Source organism: Phycodurus eques, chromosome 2 (genome assembly GCF_024500275.1).
Source record: "Phycodurus eques isolate BA_2022a chromosome 2, UOR_Pequ_1.1, whole genome shotgun sequence".
NCBI classification, from domain to species: domain Eukaryota; kingdom Metazoa; phylum Chordata; class Actinopteri; order Syngnathiformes; family Syngnathidae; genus Phycodurus; species Phycodurus eques.
The window spans coordinates 32,962,808-32,979,422 of NC_084526.1; the positions used below are offsets into that span (position 1 = coordinate 32,962,808).

General features: G+C 39.9%; 1 protein-coding gene across 9 annotated transcripts in view; it reads right to left on the bottom strand.

Moving 5' to 3' along the window:
* Positions 1–16,615, bottom strand: part of myo9aa (myosin IXAa) — a 153,069-nt gene that overhangs the window by 52,242 nt on the left and 84,212 nt on the right. For 7 of the 9 annotated variants that reach the window (XM_061670381.1, XM_061670377.1, XM_061670379.1 and 4 more), the window contains 6 exons: positions 15,800–15,853; positions 12,258–12,355; positions 9,109–9,235; positions 4,259–4,348; positions 2,689–2,805; positions 2,291–2,425 (listed from right to left, as the gene is read on the bottom strand). In XM_061670381.1, coding sequence (XP_061526365.1) covers positions 2,291–2,425; positions 2,689–2,805; positions 4,259–4,348; positions 9,109–9,235; positions 12,258–12,355; positions 15,800–15,853 — 621 coding nt within the window. Of the gene's footprint in view, positions 1–2,290; positions 2,426–2,688; positions 2,806–4,258; positions 4,349–9,108; positions 9,236–12,257; positions 12,356–15,799; positions 15,854–15,963; positions 15,968–16,615 lie in introns of those variants that run through there. The other 2 variants (XM_061670383.1, XM_061670378.1) reach the window with 2 other exon arrangements.

Here is a 16,615-nt window from a genome sequence, read left to right on the forward strand (position 1 = left end):
GAATTTTGATCCATTCTTCCAAGAGCATATTTGTGAGGTCACACACTGATGTTGGACGAGAAGGCCTGGCTTATTCTCCACTCGAAAGGCAGGATTTTGTGCAGGCCAGTCAAATTAATCCATACCAAATTCTATCATCCATGTCTTTATGGACCTTGCTTCGTGCACTGGTGCACAGACATGTTGGAACAGCAAGGGGTAATCCCCAAACTGTTTAACTGTCCAAAATCTCTTGGTATGCTGAAGCATTCAGAGTTCCTTTCACTGGAGCTCATATTTATTTTTGGAGGCTTATATTTTGGACATTTCCAACTTTGTGGGAACAGTTTGGAGATGGCCCTTTCCTGTTCCAATATGAGTGTTCATCAATGCATAAATCAATGTTCATAAAGACATGGCTAAGAGAGTTTGATGTGGATGAACTTGACTGGCCTGCACAATCCTGACATCAACCCTATACGGTATAACACTTTTGGATGAATTCGAGTGTAGTTAGTTAATAGTTTTGGCAATATAGTGTATCACTTCATGAGGATCTGGTGAATAACTGGTGGAGATGTGATGCACACAAGTAATTCTTTGTTCTATTTGATATTTTTTTTTGTTTCATAGTGACACAGTCCTTAGTGACTTAGACTTAGGCCATTCTGTTGATCAGTATCACAAGTTACAATTTGGCAGCAATGGAGATGTTAATGAATCAGTGGGACTGACTCCACTTCATTTGAGACAAACACAAAAGTGCGCAGGTGGACCCATGTTGTGAGCGCTCAGTGAGAAAATGACAGCTACATTTTGGGAAAAATACAATACTAGGACTGAGACAAAAACATCCACTTAAGGGATCTATACCATCGTACAGTACTACAGTACTGTGATTTCTCTCTAATTTGACTCATCCAACAAGTGAATATGTTCAAGCCTCAAACGCTTTGGCGACAACATTCATGAGAGCTCAATAAATTGTTAAGGAAGAAAATTATGTTTGGTCGCACTCAGGTTTTTGCAACATCTTTCCTTCGACCATTTGAAAAAGCCATGTGTGGTCTGGAAGTCCATACAAAGTGCACAGGATAACAGAGTAATGAAGCTGAACATTTGATATCACAAAATTAAAACAAAGCATTTGTTAAGACTGTTGGTTAAAATAACCCTGACAAAGACTAATGATTGTAAGGTATATCGAGTTGATGGTACATTTTGTATGTAAAATGTCAGATTTAAAATAAGTAATAAATCCTGTCAACCCGGCACGGTGGCGAATGGTTAGCGCCTGTGTGGAGGTTGCATGTTCTCCCCATGCCTGTGTGGGTTTTCTCCGGGTACTCCGGTTTCCTCCAACATCCCAAAAACATGCGTGATGGAGTAACTGAAGACTCTAAATTGCCCGTAGGTGTGAATGTGAATGGTTGTTTGTTTATATGTGCCCTGCGATTGGCTGCCGACCAGTTCAGGGTGTACCCCACCTCACGCCCGAAGATAGCTGGGATAGGCTCTAGCACGCCCACAATTCATGTGAGAATAAGCGGTGTAGAAAATGGATGGATGGATGGATCCTGTCAACCCTGATTTCTTGTCACGTGAACATTCATCCATCCATCCATTTTCCAAGCCGCTTCTCCTCACAAGGGTCGCGGGCGTGCTGGAGCCTATCCCAGCTATCTTTGGGCAGGAGGCGGGGTACACCCTGAACTGGTTGCCAGCCAATCGCAGGGCACACATAAACAAACAAGCAGTCGCACTCACATTCACAATTACGGGCAATTTAGAGTCTTCAATCAACCTACCATGCAACCATTACCAGGGCAGAATTTGAAAGGTGTGTCCAATTCTTTATTATGCTCTCATATTATTATATCAGTGGCATAAAAAAAAACAAAAAAACAATGATAGTATTGTTCATCTTGAAGGTTTTTGGGAAAATATATTGTTCAATAAAATTTGCTATCGTGGCAGGCCTCGAAACATAATATATTGAGAGTGAGCAAGAGGAATGGATAACACAAAAATAAACCGACAAACAAACTGTATAAAAGATTAAAAATGAAAGAGAAACAAGTATAATAAAAATCTATAATGTAGCAAGACGGCGAAGCAAGAACCGGGGTGTAGCGGAGGATTACTGTATCTGTATTCTGTGATGATAAGTTGCAGGGACTCATTTTTCCAGGGCTGGGACTCATTTCCATGAGATGTGCATCCCAGGACTCAGTCTCAAGTGAAAAATTATCTGTGTGTGTTCAAGAAGACATTTCTTTCGAATTGACCCAAGTCTTAATGGTGTACTCACCTGTTCCAGCTTGAAGGTGTGCTGATTGAAGTAGTGCTGGAGACGCTCATTGGCAAAGTTGATGCAAAACTGCTCAAAGCTGTTGTTCTCGTAGTCCTCAAAACCAAAAATATCTAACACCCCGATGGACAAGATCTATGAGACCATAAAATGATTTTTTAGAATCATTTTACAATTGAAATAATCAAATCATCTGTAAAACCAGACTCATTTTGACCCATCCATCTGTTTTCTATAGTGGAGCCCGGCGCCTATTCTGGTTGACTTTGGGCAGGAGGCAGCGTACACTCTCTACTGGTCGCCAACCAATCACAGCAGAATCATTTCAGGGCCGACTATGTCTATACAGTCATTTATCATGTGCTGTTATGCTGGTTGGCATGTCTCTAGTTCCCTACCTTGGAGGGTTCATCCAGGTCCTTGATGTTGAGCAGAGCATGGTTGATCCTGAAGACAATCCAGTCAAACAGTGCACTGTACAATGACTTTGCCATGGAGTCTCTCACTGTGCCTGCCTGCAAGTACATACACAAATATACAGTAAGATACTGTCTAGTAATATACAAGACTTGGCTTATCAGACACCACTGAAACAGTCTTGGGGTTTTAAACAGATTCATGCTGCTCTACAGTATATGCTGTTTTTATTTACTACTCCATCTCCTTTTTGTTTCATTTTATGGAATTACACTTGGCAAAAGGATAATTGTACCCATTGGCAAGAACATAAATAGTCAAATAGAGTGAAACTGTTACATAGAATGGTTTGAATAAAAACAGGTAAAGTGCTAACAAATAGCACATGCATGCCAAATGACACGACAATAGTGTATCTAACTTACATGTATACTATATGTATAGCATTGTTCAATAATTATATAACTAAGTAAATAAACACTGTTTAAACAAACTTGGGTGGATAAAGGTTTCATAAACATTATTTAATGAAAGGCCCCATGTCAAATTATCGAGGAAAAACAACCTAATTCACATTTGCGCTGGAAAGCAAAGGTGAGTATTGGTTTTTACAACAAAAACAAACTTTAGAATGGCGACTCAAAGCAACAGCTCTTTTTTTCTCCCAAATAATCAACTAAGAAAGATATAATTCGAAAACCTCAATCCAAATATGCCTTTCATGAATCAAGGAACACAGTATTTTAAATTTGTACTCGCTCACACTCTCTCTCTCTCTTTCTCTCTCTCTCTCTCTCTCTCTCTCTCACACACACACACACACAGTCAAAAACATTTCATTATTTAGAAGTTAGACCCAAAACATTCCAAATTGGAACAACTTCATAACTCCGACCAAATGAAAAAAAACACTAATTCAATAAGTTATTTGATTTCGTTGAGATTTTCACACACAGGAATTTATCTAACAGGCAATCAAATTGTTGTGGTATTGAGCAGCATTTATGATGAGGTCTGGCTGAAATTTTCAATAAAAATCGATCAGAATACAAAGAACCACATTGGCATCTTAAAAAGTCCACTGTGGCACAGTAAACTGTTCCAGCATAAAGAGAATATAGATCATCCTTTCTGCTTGACCTAACAGCTGAATAGGACAAAAAGAAAAAGAAAGCTGGCTCTCATGAGCAGTCCATGACTTTTGTTTGTTTTCCAATGAAAACTATAGAGAGGCTTGAAATGCCTTTCCGTCTCTAAACTGAATATCTACGTGTGTATGGGCGTGTGTGTTCATGTACGGCCATAGACTGGCGGAGCAGGAGTAGGAGTTCAGGAGGAGATCCAGAATGGGTCCAAGCTGTCCTGTAAACATGACCGGGTCAGCCTGAAGAGCTGAGCAACGTGCCTCCGGACACACTACACACCAAGACACTCATCTTGAGCACAAGAAAGTGCATAACCACAATCAGCTTCTAGTCATCTGTATATTCTGTAACTACAGGGCTGACTATAATATTTACTTATGGTAGATACAATTGGAAAATTACTCACCTCGGCCAGTTTGTATGGGACAATCAACTTCTCGCCCACAGTAATTGTCTTCCGTGTTGTCAGAGCTTCAATCAACATCTCCTCCTTGACCTGGCCATGACATGACAAAATACAATCGTTTAGTCTGCTTGAAGCCACAATATGCACAAATAAATCCATGACCACATTGGACTTTTTGTTTTAAATCATTCATTAAATTAAATGCCGACATGTATCCAGACTTATTTAGGTGCAGAGTGGCTGAATCTTTAAAGCCAGTATCCCTCTGTATAGTCCTACAAACTGTACTGTTGGCATGGAAGTTTGTCAGGGGAGATTACCAAATTCATATTAACTTTAGGGGTGTCCCGATCCGATCTTTGAGATCAGATATCAGTCCGATATCAGCAAAAAAACAAAACAAAACAAAAACGAGTATTGGATTTGATCGGACTGGATCTAAAATCTCAAATTTAATTTTGTTTTATACAAGCAGTCCATTCCATGCTACGCTGCAGCATTTCTATCCAGCAGTGCCTGGACGACGTGCAGATCCCACGTGATCACAACAGGTTGCTAAGGTGCTAACATAGTAGCACAAAGATAGCGCAGGGGTGTCAAACGTCCGGCCCGCAGGCCAGAACCAGCCCGTCTAGGGGTCTATCCGGCCTGTGTTCTGTCCATCACTCAAATTTCAATTAATTTATATGTACATACTCTTATTTTGAAACTCATGCTTTTATTTTGACACAACGACTATAGAACCGGAAGGGCTGTGAGTCACGTGATGTGACATGCTCGAAGCTGAGAGAAAAAGAAAAGATTGGCACAGCGGGGCACGCCTCCAATCAATATGCAGTAAGAGAGTGAGACTTTGTGTGAAGCACTGCCAATGTATGTATGATATCGTGTGTGTTTGTTTAGTAATTTCATGTGCAAATGTGCATATGTGCAGTAAAAAATGAGTTTGTGAAGTTAATTCGGACATGGGTTTAGATAAGCCCGGATAAACATGGTTAGGTTATGTCAGACAAACAAATCATGTGAGTGACTCGCTGTGGTAGCGACCCCCTGGCAAGGAAAAGCTGGAAGTCACTTCTTTAGTAAGATGTAACTTACAAGATAATTTGATCTATGCTAATAGTTGGGGACGGGGATGCTAATTGTTTCTGCAGACTAATGCCAACCTCATATAAATTCACTGCTTTTTATGGAAAGCTACTGAGTGATAATTAAATAAGCAGCACATTTTTGTTATTATTTTGCACTTACTGTGGATATGTGTCCTTAATAGATGTAGCGGACATGCCACGCAAAAGATGCCACCCGGCACCCCAGCCTCGCAATACCGCCACTCCCCGCCGAGGTAAGCGATAACTGCTAGTGAGACGCAGCGTCACACGCAGACTCTAAACGAATCAACGCCATAAACTATCAAAAACAAGACACAGACATTTGCTTTGCCATGCCGACGCCAAGTGCATCACGGCTGCCTGGCGCTTCAAAGCGGAGACCCAAGGATGCCGAGTTCGCCCCCGGATGCTAAGTTAATCAAAGCCAGTCGAAGGATTGCACCAACAAAGGCCCCTCCACCCTGTTGAGTATTGCCACTTGGGAGCTGGAACAAGCAACAGCGACACGCACGGGCGACGGAACGACACTACAGACATGGGTTCATAAGACAGTCTGTGACTCGACAGGGAGTTAATATGTTAAGAACGTTACATAAACGCCACGAGTGACTGTATTGCTGCAAACTTGAATGTCTAACGCCGAATATGCTGTTAACTGAATGAGATGAAATGTTCCACCCCACACCACAAATGTCACATGGAAAATTGTAATGTTCTCCACACCGCACAACACTTGAAACATTCATTACAGGTATGAAAGAGGATGAGCGTGGAACAATGCAGGGGGAGGAAATGGTCTCATTTTCTTAAATCCAATAATTAATATTTTATTCCACTGGTTTTAAACCACAAAATAATCCTAAAATGGAAAAATAACATCAAAAGGCAGTCCAGCCCTGTTCACAAAAGTGGTAGAAAAGGAGGAGGGGGGGTAAACCCCACCTTTTTGACCCTCTCCGGCCATAAAAGGGACCGGAGCTGGGACCAGTTGAGAAGCTTTTGGGAGTTTTGGTGGAGAAGTTTTCCTTTAGTCTCACCCCGACCAACTCGCCGACAACCGGGCCAGGCAGGACGTCCACCTCACACGAGGTGGCAAGGACGCATTGGATGATCCCCGGCTGCAGAGGCTCCTGCAAGCGCTCCGAGCCACCCTGCTTGGGGGCCCGAGCTCAGTCCGAGGAAACGGAGGCGGACGCAAGGTGACCGCTCCGAACGTCTGGCAAACAGAGACACCCGAAAGACGTCCTGCCTGGGAACTCATTGGCCTCCTGCTTTTCCTCCTTTTTTCCTTCCTCCCTTCCGTCGAATCCACCTATTCCCGGTGCGGACCGGGCCAGCCGAACACTCGAGAGCCTGACTCGCCTGCCTCAAACGTGTTCCAGACACGCAAGTCCAACATTGCTGTTACTAAAAGTACAGATTAGTGCATATTTGGGTTTATATTAACGAGAAGAGGAGTCCTCAGCTATACGCATTCACTACACGCCCATTCTGCTCATCTCACGTCACAAATCCCTTCCTTTGCCAATGTTCGTCTGTACCTTATTTGTTTTGTGTTTGTCTGTGTTTTATCCTGTAGAAACCTCTTTTTAGTATTACATTTTCTATAAAATTCACCACTTGCATTGATTATGTGTGTGTTTGGGTTCAGAACGAAACCTCTCGGAAGTCTAGAACTCAAACGTTTCTAAAAGTGTAGCCCCCTTCCGATAAGAGACTGATTAAAAACGTGATTTCCCCTCAATATATAACTTGAAACTTAAAAATATGATGTGGTGCCCCCCATATATAAAATATCTTGATTTATAACGCTGTAATTTAAAATTACGATAACCCATAAGTGACGCAGGCGCTGCTTCCAACTCATCGTTTCCTTCTAAATTAAGCACAATTCTTATTTCATCCATAACCGCTACATAGACATAACAAATACATTTATTTTGTTTTCGTTTTTTTTTGCTTCACTCTGTCAATCTGCATGTATACTTTTACTAGGCAGGAGGATAACTGCACTTTCATTCTAAAAAAGTTCCCACTTTAGTTTGTATAGTGTGCTGAGTCATTTGAGCCTTTCAAGATTTTCAGATGGATGTGAAAATGTATGTACATTTAAAAATATTTCTAAATAGGTTGTTTTATAAAAGGTACATACAGTTTGTAGATCTACTGTGATCTCTAAGTTGCAACTGTGGATGAAAACAGATTCATAATATTGTTGAAATTGCACATATTTTGTTAATGACATTCGAGATTGCTCGTACGATTTGAAACAAGATTGGCAACAAGATAATAATCAATAAATGTGAATATTTTCCCAAATTTTGTAATTATGTGCACCCAAAAAGTTTAATTGTCTTTATTAATATCTTATCAGGCCATGGATATACTGGTCTGGCCCACTTGAGATCAAAATGGGTTGGATGTGGGCTGCAAAATAAAATTAGTTTGACACCCCTGAGTTAGAGTGTATGTTGCTTACTTAAAGTCATTTATTGACACTCCAGTTGAAGTTCACTGTAAAACTAAACATAATTAAACCTACTGAATGTTCAAATACATCACAGACTTCATTTTTTTCTTCATATTTGTTCACAAAAATTGCCAGCTCAACGCTAACACAAATGAAAAACACTATTGACAAGCTAACGAAAATTAGCATCGAACTCACAGCACATACAACTCTCAAAATACGGAATATTGGGACACAAACGCTGTACAAATACAAACAAACAGGCAATATAATAATATTCTCAGGTATATATTATTTAAACTCAGAAAAAAAAGATTTATCTTAATATTCGATGGTGACTTCTACTTTCTTTGTTACTACAAGTGTGTATCTTATTGCGTGCACCGCACTGCCCCTCAGAGGCCAAAATGTGCACACCACAGTTACTTTATGTAACCTATTGGTTAATAATAAATGGGTAAATGTTTCTCATACCTACTGTTGCTGATTTTTTTTTCTCTGTTTGAGTAACATCAATTGATCAAGCCTTTTCTAACATTCCACATTACAAAATAAGTAAATTATGTATGTTGCTGATATCAGATCAGACCGATATCGGTATCGGCCAAAACTCAAGGCTGCAATATCGGTGTGGGATCGGAAGTAAAAAGGTTGGATGGGTACATCCCTAATTAACTTGCAATAACGATGGTCAACCATGCTTAACCTGGATAATAACTCAATTACCCAGTGGTCCACAAACGATAATTATCTAATGTTTAGATCACATTAGTGGCATGTTGCTTGTCACTGAGCAAAAATCAGTACAGAGCTTCCATGTGTATTCATTAGCTACAGCAACCTCCCAGGAAATTAAAGAAACTATGGGTGGAGAGTCACAGCAAGAGTGACTTACCGGTAATGAACAATGAAGGATTACTACTGCAGCTGGACAGCACAGCAATTGAGAGACCCAGACGAAATCAATTACATAGATTAAGAAATGATCAAAACACATTACGCATGTCTAAATGTGACTCTCAGTACACACAGTACTGTTTACAATGAGATCCCATTTTTTTCCCTACAAAAAGTAATGAAGAAAACCATTTTGCTCCAATTGTATTCAGCATCATGTTTACATCTTGGCGTTAGGATAAGCAATTCTGCAGATGTTAATTCCACTTTGTCAGTATCATTGCTGATTAGCCAGAGCAGACATTAAGGGAGTAAATATGGAAACATTCCTAGTGCCTTGCTTTTCAACATGATCTAGATTCTAGAAGTACCTGCAGGAGTTCTGAGACCACAGGTAACACCTCTGGGTTACAGATGTCAATAGAGTCATCCCTGTAGGTTTTTCTCTTGTAGCGAATGTTGCCCAGGTGGAGGATGGCTGATAGCAAAGAGAAGATCCTAAAAGAAACGAAAAATTTAAAAAAAACTTAATGGGGTTTAAATAACACTCAGTACATACTATACCATCTAAATTGCATGGCAATGGGAGACCTAGACAGCTTTGGAAAATCTATTCCAGTACATGCTAATGTCAATGTAAAGCTAAGGTCTGAACTCAGGTCAAGCCAGGCGTGAAAATGTATTTTGCTCCCAAAACCACTCTTTTCCAACTTGACCACTACTTTCATGAAAAAAATAAAACTATCGTAATCACTCTAGAGTATAATGGGTACCCCCAAAGTTGATTAAAAATAAAAAAATAAATAAAATAAAAAAATAAAAATACAAAATCAGGAAAATGCTTCTACCTATGTATAATACGTACCATCAATTTGCTGCTATCCATATGCTCAAAACGAAGTATTAATCTGTATTTTATTAGGTTTTTCCGCAAACTATTCTCCAATAACAATAACCTTTGGGTTACCTTTAACTAAAAAACTAAAATCACCCAGTATAATTTATTTACACTGAAATAATGACTTACAGATAACAGCAATACGATCTCCTTTGATCCCTATTCGACACTTGTTCATAAAATTTAATTTTGTTGTTTTTGCCTCATTTAAAATGGTATTACAGCTACTTTCTGTTAACCACCTCTCATTTAGTAACAAAAAGTCGAGGTAGGTTGTAATGATGTCATTAATCAACATTGATTTATAACCCAGTGACCTGATATGACCCCAGTGAAAATAGCTAGTCTCGCAGAGATAACTGGAGACAATGGGTAGATAGATTCACATTTTATCCTCACTAAGTTTGTAGTCCTACTTCTTTTGTACCATATTACTTTGACCGACTTTCTGTCCCTTGTAATTACGGGGATCAAAAATGCCTGCTCTACATAGGGGTCTGACTTATTCTGGTAAAGACCCCGCAGATATCAGTCAGAGTCGCAGATAAGGTTCTTCATCGGTGGAGGAGGGGCCCTTCGCATCTTAGTAGACGGTGGTTTCAGGCGAGGGGGGATGGAAGGAAGATCTTGGCAGGGTGCGCTTTGGATGCCAATATTGACAATCGTCTTCATCCTGTCTGTCACACCTCGCAGATAATTTTAGGCTAGTAAAGAGTGAGTTTTGCATTGGGCTTTTCTCCTGGCAGGGAGGGGTGTGGGAGATACAACGTGCTGGCTGATCTCATTTGTCATTCGCTCCTCCGATTGTTTGGATGACCCTGATGAATCCGTCTGCGCCTCGTGTCGGCTTATCTCCTGTTCCTCCGATTGTTTGGGAACAACTGCATCTTTTTGTTCTTCAGCGGTGTCACCAAGGCCAGTGTTTTCTTTTTGGGCCGCTGAATGACGTACACGGTGAAAAATGTTGGTAGCCAATAACTTAACCCCTTGTCTATTTAGACTGCCTTGTAAAGAGGTCTACGCTCCCAAAAAATGCAGAAATTGTCAATGAAACTCACGTATAGTGCCGTACACACTTCTTTGAGCCACTTATTTAATTGACTGAGCCTAGAGAAACGTTCATCTCCAAATAGGTGGGAGAGGTCCACTAATAAAAACCTCAGCATCCAAACATTGCACTTTTGTTCAGAGATCCATGAAATCTCGCTTCAGTACCTCTGATTGCTGTTTGAGAACATCCAGGGCCCCTGTGTGTATAAGGGCAGATTTCACAGTTGGGTGCTGATTGGTGATCTCAAGATTTTTTTTTTTTAGAGATATTAGACACCATGTCATTGGTAAAACACAGTACTTTGGTGTTCTTCTCACTGCAAAAATGTTTCACATCCTTGACAGCTCCATCACCAACTATTAACGTTTGGGGTGCCATTTTTTTCTTGTATGATTTAGTTTCATACCTTTCAGTAGTGGTGGGGGATGAGCATTCTTGGCCAGGGTCTTGTAAAAGTGGCTCAAATCTATTTGTAAGTTTGATGTCAATGTCTTGCATTGACTCGTGTCCTTTTTTCTTGCCCTTCGCTGTAGTGACCGTCCACGGCCGCTCACTCAGGGTTGAAGCAGACCGCAACCAGCCGGATTCCTCTGTAATCTGCTGGTGTTCTGTCCTCCCTTGTAGATGTTGTCACATATTCTTTGGGCTTTTCTCCCAGTAAATTGCAGGGAGAACTGCTGGATGGTCCATTACAGTTTCCGCAGTCCACATCGGTCCTCTATGTTGAGATAAGTGGCTGTCTGTTAGCACACTTCTGCTCACCATTTTGAGACATCGGAAGAGTGGTTTCATTCCCCGACGGTGGATTTTCGTGACATCCTCTGCAGCAGTCCGTGATAGTCCTCAGTGGAAAAGGGAGGCATCTTGATTGCTGGCCTTGTTGCTAATAGCAGGCTTGTGCTAATTAGCATGCAACGCTCACCTAATGGTGAGAAGGTATCAGAAAATATTGGAATAGAGCAACAACTGACTATCTAGAAAAAAAAGTACAGTCCCACAGGTTTAAAAATATCCAGGAGTCGCTGCTTCTAATTTCTTTTTAGAAGAAAAACAAGCTTATCAGCAAGAAAAAATGTAAACGGAAGCGAAGCAAGCATAGCGAGCAAAAAAGCGTCTGCACTGTACGAGAGCGAGAGAGAAAGTCAAGTCATTCGACCAAGATAAATAATTTAAAAACGGTTTCCACTATTAATGTGAGCTATAACCAGTACAACTCAACTGAAAATCTTTTAGAGCGGGGAATTTAAATTTAAAAAAAAAATAAAATAAAATAAAAACTGAAATAATGTGGTAGCACAAGTGTGCATACCCTCTTGAAACTGGAATGTGGCTGTGTTCAGAAAAAACTAATCACATTTAAACGTAAAATTCCAAATGTTCGAGTAGGCTTTTCTTAATATTTTTCGGAGGGGTTCTAGTGGAAGACTGAAAGCTTATTTTTTTCATGATTATTTTTGCAAACCAGATCCAGCTGAGTAATTATTAACATTCATTTGATGTATGTTACAACTACTGTGCTTGCGTACGTATTTGTGCATGTGTACGTAGGTGGGTGCACATCCATCACTCACTGTTTTCGTGTGTAAGGAAGAAAGCCCACCATCTCCATTCCCAGCTGTAGCCTCTCAAAGTCGTGCTTCAGATCCTCTCCTTCAACTGTGAAGCAGTCCTGCAAAATGTGGAAACCAGGAGTCATCACTCTCTCTCACTGACACTACAGCTAATGGCAACTTGCTGTCAAGTGGATAAGCGCTTACTGATATTGTTGAATAAATGTTTTTGTGTTCATAATCTTTTGCTAAAATATTTAAAATTGGGATTTTTCATTTAAACTGAACATTGGAGGAGAAAAACAGTGGCCTGAAGCATAATCAGGAAGTAAACAAATGAGCAACACTGTGGTCTGATGTGCAGAGCAGCAAGTGGAGATACTCCTCCGGTGGTGGAATTTTTTTCCAGTTTCCATTTGGAGCATGCTCACAAAATGGCTGACAAGAGCAAAGAGGAAAATTCACCGGCCACAACATGAAGTGAACTATCTCGTATGTGGTAATAAACTCAAGGTCCAAGGGCCAGATCCAGCCTGCCACATTATTTTATGTGGTCCAGGAAAGCAAATCATTCGAGTCAAATTCCATGATTCCTGCTTAAACATGTACCAAAATGTCAAATTGTCACATGTAATAAATAATGTTAAAACACTGCAAGTATTTTTTTTTTTTGTCACCAAACTACTTTTTACAGGAACTGAAAAAACTCGTTCGTTGACTCCTGATTTCAAAGGTAGTTATCCATCAATTTGTTGTTTACATGTAATAATATTATGAGTCGATGAAACAATTATTTGGTTTCAGAGTCATAATGGCCCTCTGAGAGTAACTGTAACTACAATGGAGGCCGCAACAAAAAGTTTGACACCCCAGATCTAATATAATACAACACAAAAATGACGAGAATCTCACTCAGTAAACGGTAACCTGTACTCAGATCTGCACCCATATTAAATGCTAAAATAACAGCTAAAATAACGAAGGAGTGGCTTCAGAACAACTCAGTGACTGTTCTTGAATGGCCCAGTCAGAGCCCTGACTTAAACCCAATTCATCCTCCAACCTGACAGAACTCGAGAGGCTCTGCAAGGAGGAATGGCAGAGGATCCCCAAACCTTGGTGTGAAAAACTTGCTGTATCATTCCCAAAAAGATTCATGGCTGTTTTAGCTCAAAAGGGGGTTTCTACTAAATACTGAGGAAAGGGTCTGAATACTTATGGCTGTGTGATATTTAAGTTTTTCTTTAATAAATCAGCAAAAATTTCAACAACTCCGTTTTTTTCTGTCAATATGGGGTGCTGTGTGTACATTGAGGAAGAAAATGAATTTAAATGACTTTAGCAAATAGTTGCACTACAACAAAGAATGAAAAATGTAAGGGGCTCTGAATACTTTCCGTACCCACTGTAAAAACATTTTTAAAAAGGCCATGCTACAGCATGTATCTCATGAATGGTTTCATGTACATTGTGATTCAACTAATGGACTTTTTTGGACTTTTATACAGTCCTGTATTTGATTTATGGATGGTTGTTCATCTGTTAGCAAGTTAAAGGTCCCATATTTTCCTAAACTTTTTTTTTTTTTTTTTTTTTTTTTTTTTTTGGAGGATGCTAAAGCCACGCCCCCAGTAGCCCCCAGTAGGTATATAGCGAGAGGGAACCTGGCGTGTTTGATTGAGAACTTGCCCAGCTGTTCATTTCGGACACAGAAGATGAGGATTTTGATGGATTTGTGGATGAGGATTGATAAAAAAAATAACGTGAGTACATTGTTAAATACTTCAATAAAGTACAACCGAACTCAGTTTCGCTCCCGCTGCCTTTTAAAAAAAATGTATTTTAGCGTGCATGCATGCTACCGTATGTTTTAAGCTAGCGTATGTTTTACCATGCCTGCGCCCAATAATGCGGTGTGCCTTATGTATGTGTTAAAAGAGAAATAGACACCTTAACTGCGACTGCGTCTTTTAATATGTCCTATGGTCATGAAAATACGGTAATTAAAAACAAGATGTCCATTGCATACGAGCTCCGTTGGGCGCCACCATATTTACGCCGTGTGTAAATAAATGATGACGTCACCGCACATTCACGTCAAGACGAAGCATGGCACAAATTTACTTCGGTTTAGCAAAAGGAATATTCCACCCCTGTGAAACCAAATGAAATTCCATTCGGATTTGGCCTGTTTATTCCAATTGAGGGGTTTCTCTGGAGCATTTTATTCAGTTTGGGCTTCTAAACTGATTAGAATTGGAATAGAAGGCACCATGTAAACCAGGCTAGTCTTGCAGCTCTTTATTCTTTATTTCAGACCCCGGGGGATCCATATCACAGAGCAAAGAAAAACAATTTAAAAGAGAAACAAGAAGGGGAATTATAATAAAAACAATAAAATAATCCCGATTTAAAACCCAAACATTTTTTTTTAATAATAAGGGCAGGCCTTATTTTCGTGATTTCAGAGGCATTAAAAAAACAATGTTATCTTTTATTGTGATATTTTTGGGGAAAATATATCATCTTTGAAAAAATTTTATCGTGACAGGTCTAAGAATCTTTAAGTTGTCCTGGAACAGGAGGATCACATCTTGGAATGGCAAAAAAAAAAACTGTGGCAACCATATTATTCCATCATGTTAATAAGAATGACAAAGCTTCCAGTTCCTTGAGAAATCCAAGTCATAATTAATTAATATAGTTGTGATAGCAAATGGAGGTACAAATCGGGTGTACCTATTAAAGGGGGGTTGTAGGTTGATGGGGAGTGAGAGTAACTGTCTTTGTTACTGTATAAGGAAATTAAAATAAAAAATTGAAATATAAGGAAATTACATCTTTTAAAACATTTCACTATATTGGATGGATAATGACGACCATGATTACACTAAGTGACTTGTATTGTTGTTGCCATCTTGAAGAAAAGAACAATAAAATTACATACAGATAAGTATTTACTCCGAAAGATGGTCTTCAGTGTTTTTTATCTGTGACTTGCTATAAAAACTATTTAAACTCCCTGAACATGCTAAGTAATGGGGAGCAGACTGGCTCACTCTTGAATATGAATCATCAATCAAGACTGAAGTGGCCATGCCTATTACTTACATTTTTGCAATTAAAGAGAAACATTGTTTTTGTCTCCTGTTACCCTGCAAATTTAATGCCCTGAGCATCTGACCGCTTTTGTGACACCATTCCTGGACCTTTTCTGATACTCCTTGTATTTCCTGAAAAACTCAGTGTTGCACCAAACAAATAACTTAGTGATGACCTTATTTCTGGACTGTAGAAGAATTCACTACAAGCATATGAAAACATTACAATGCCCAATAAAAGGATTGCAATTTGCAGACAAGGGCTCTACAGTGGTCAGGATATGACTAGACATACTAACATCATTCCAACAGGTTACAAAGGGAGAATAAACACAGATAGGAAAACATAACCCAGAGCAAACCAGGAAATACCCAAAAGGGAACAGAAATGTGAAGCAGGAAGGCAGTGTGCAGGGAAAGTGTGGCTTCTATGACTTCTACAACTGACACTCAGATACTGACCGCTTCACTCTCACAGTAACTGTCCCAGTGCAGTCGGTGGGTTCTCTTTGTCATCTGGAAATGTTAAGGTAGAGTTTGCATGGCATGAGGTTAGAATTAGACAGCAGCATTCCATGATGACATAAACCATTATAGACTTGAACACATACACACAGGTTACTAACCGTAATGATCATGCAGTTAAAGGACATGACAAATGGTTGGACGCCACAGACACATACAGACTTTAGGCCAATCCCAGTTGTACCCTTAGCCCTTCCCCTTCGTCATACTCCTTAGTTTTGCACGTGCATGAGAACGAAGGGGTATCCCAATTCCTAAGGGGCAGGGCTAAGACGAAGGGGTGTATAGTCCTTAAAACCAAGTGTTTTTTATCAACTTGGGCTGCAACGAATACTCAAATGTTTCGAGTACTTTGAATACAAACAATGCTGGAGGAATTTTCTCTGCCTCTGGGATCCGCTGATTTAACTCATTCACTGTCAGCCTTCCCAGTTTGATTGAGTTTGATACTCTATCGGTATTTATAGGTGTACACCTTTAAGGGGGGAAAACATTTATTAAGGTAATCTGCGATTGGCTGGCGACCAGCTCTGGGTGTACCCCGCCTCTCGCCCGAAGATAGCTGGGATAGGTTCCAGCACGCCCGCGACCCTTGTGAGGAGAAGCGGTATGGAAAATGGATGTATGGATGGAAGGTAATATTTGTGTTTCCTATCGAGGTGTCTTCATTTTCATCTGTATTTTAGTTAGTCTGGTCTGTGCTAATAAATGCACAGCCACAAACCTACTGTATTATGATGTCACATCCTGAAA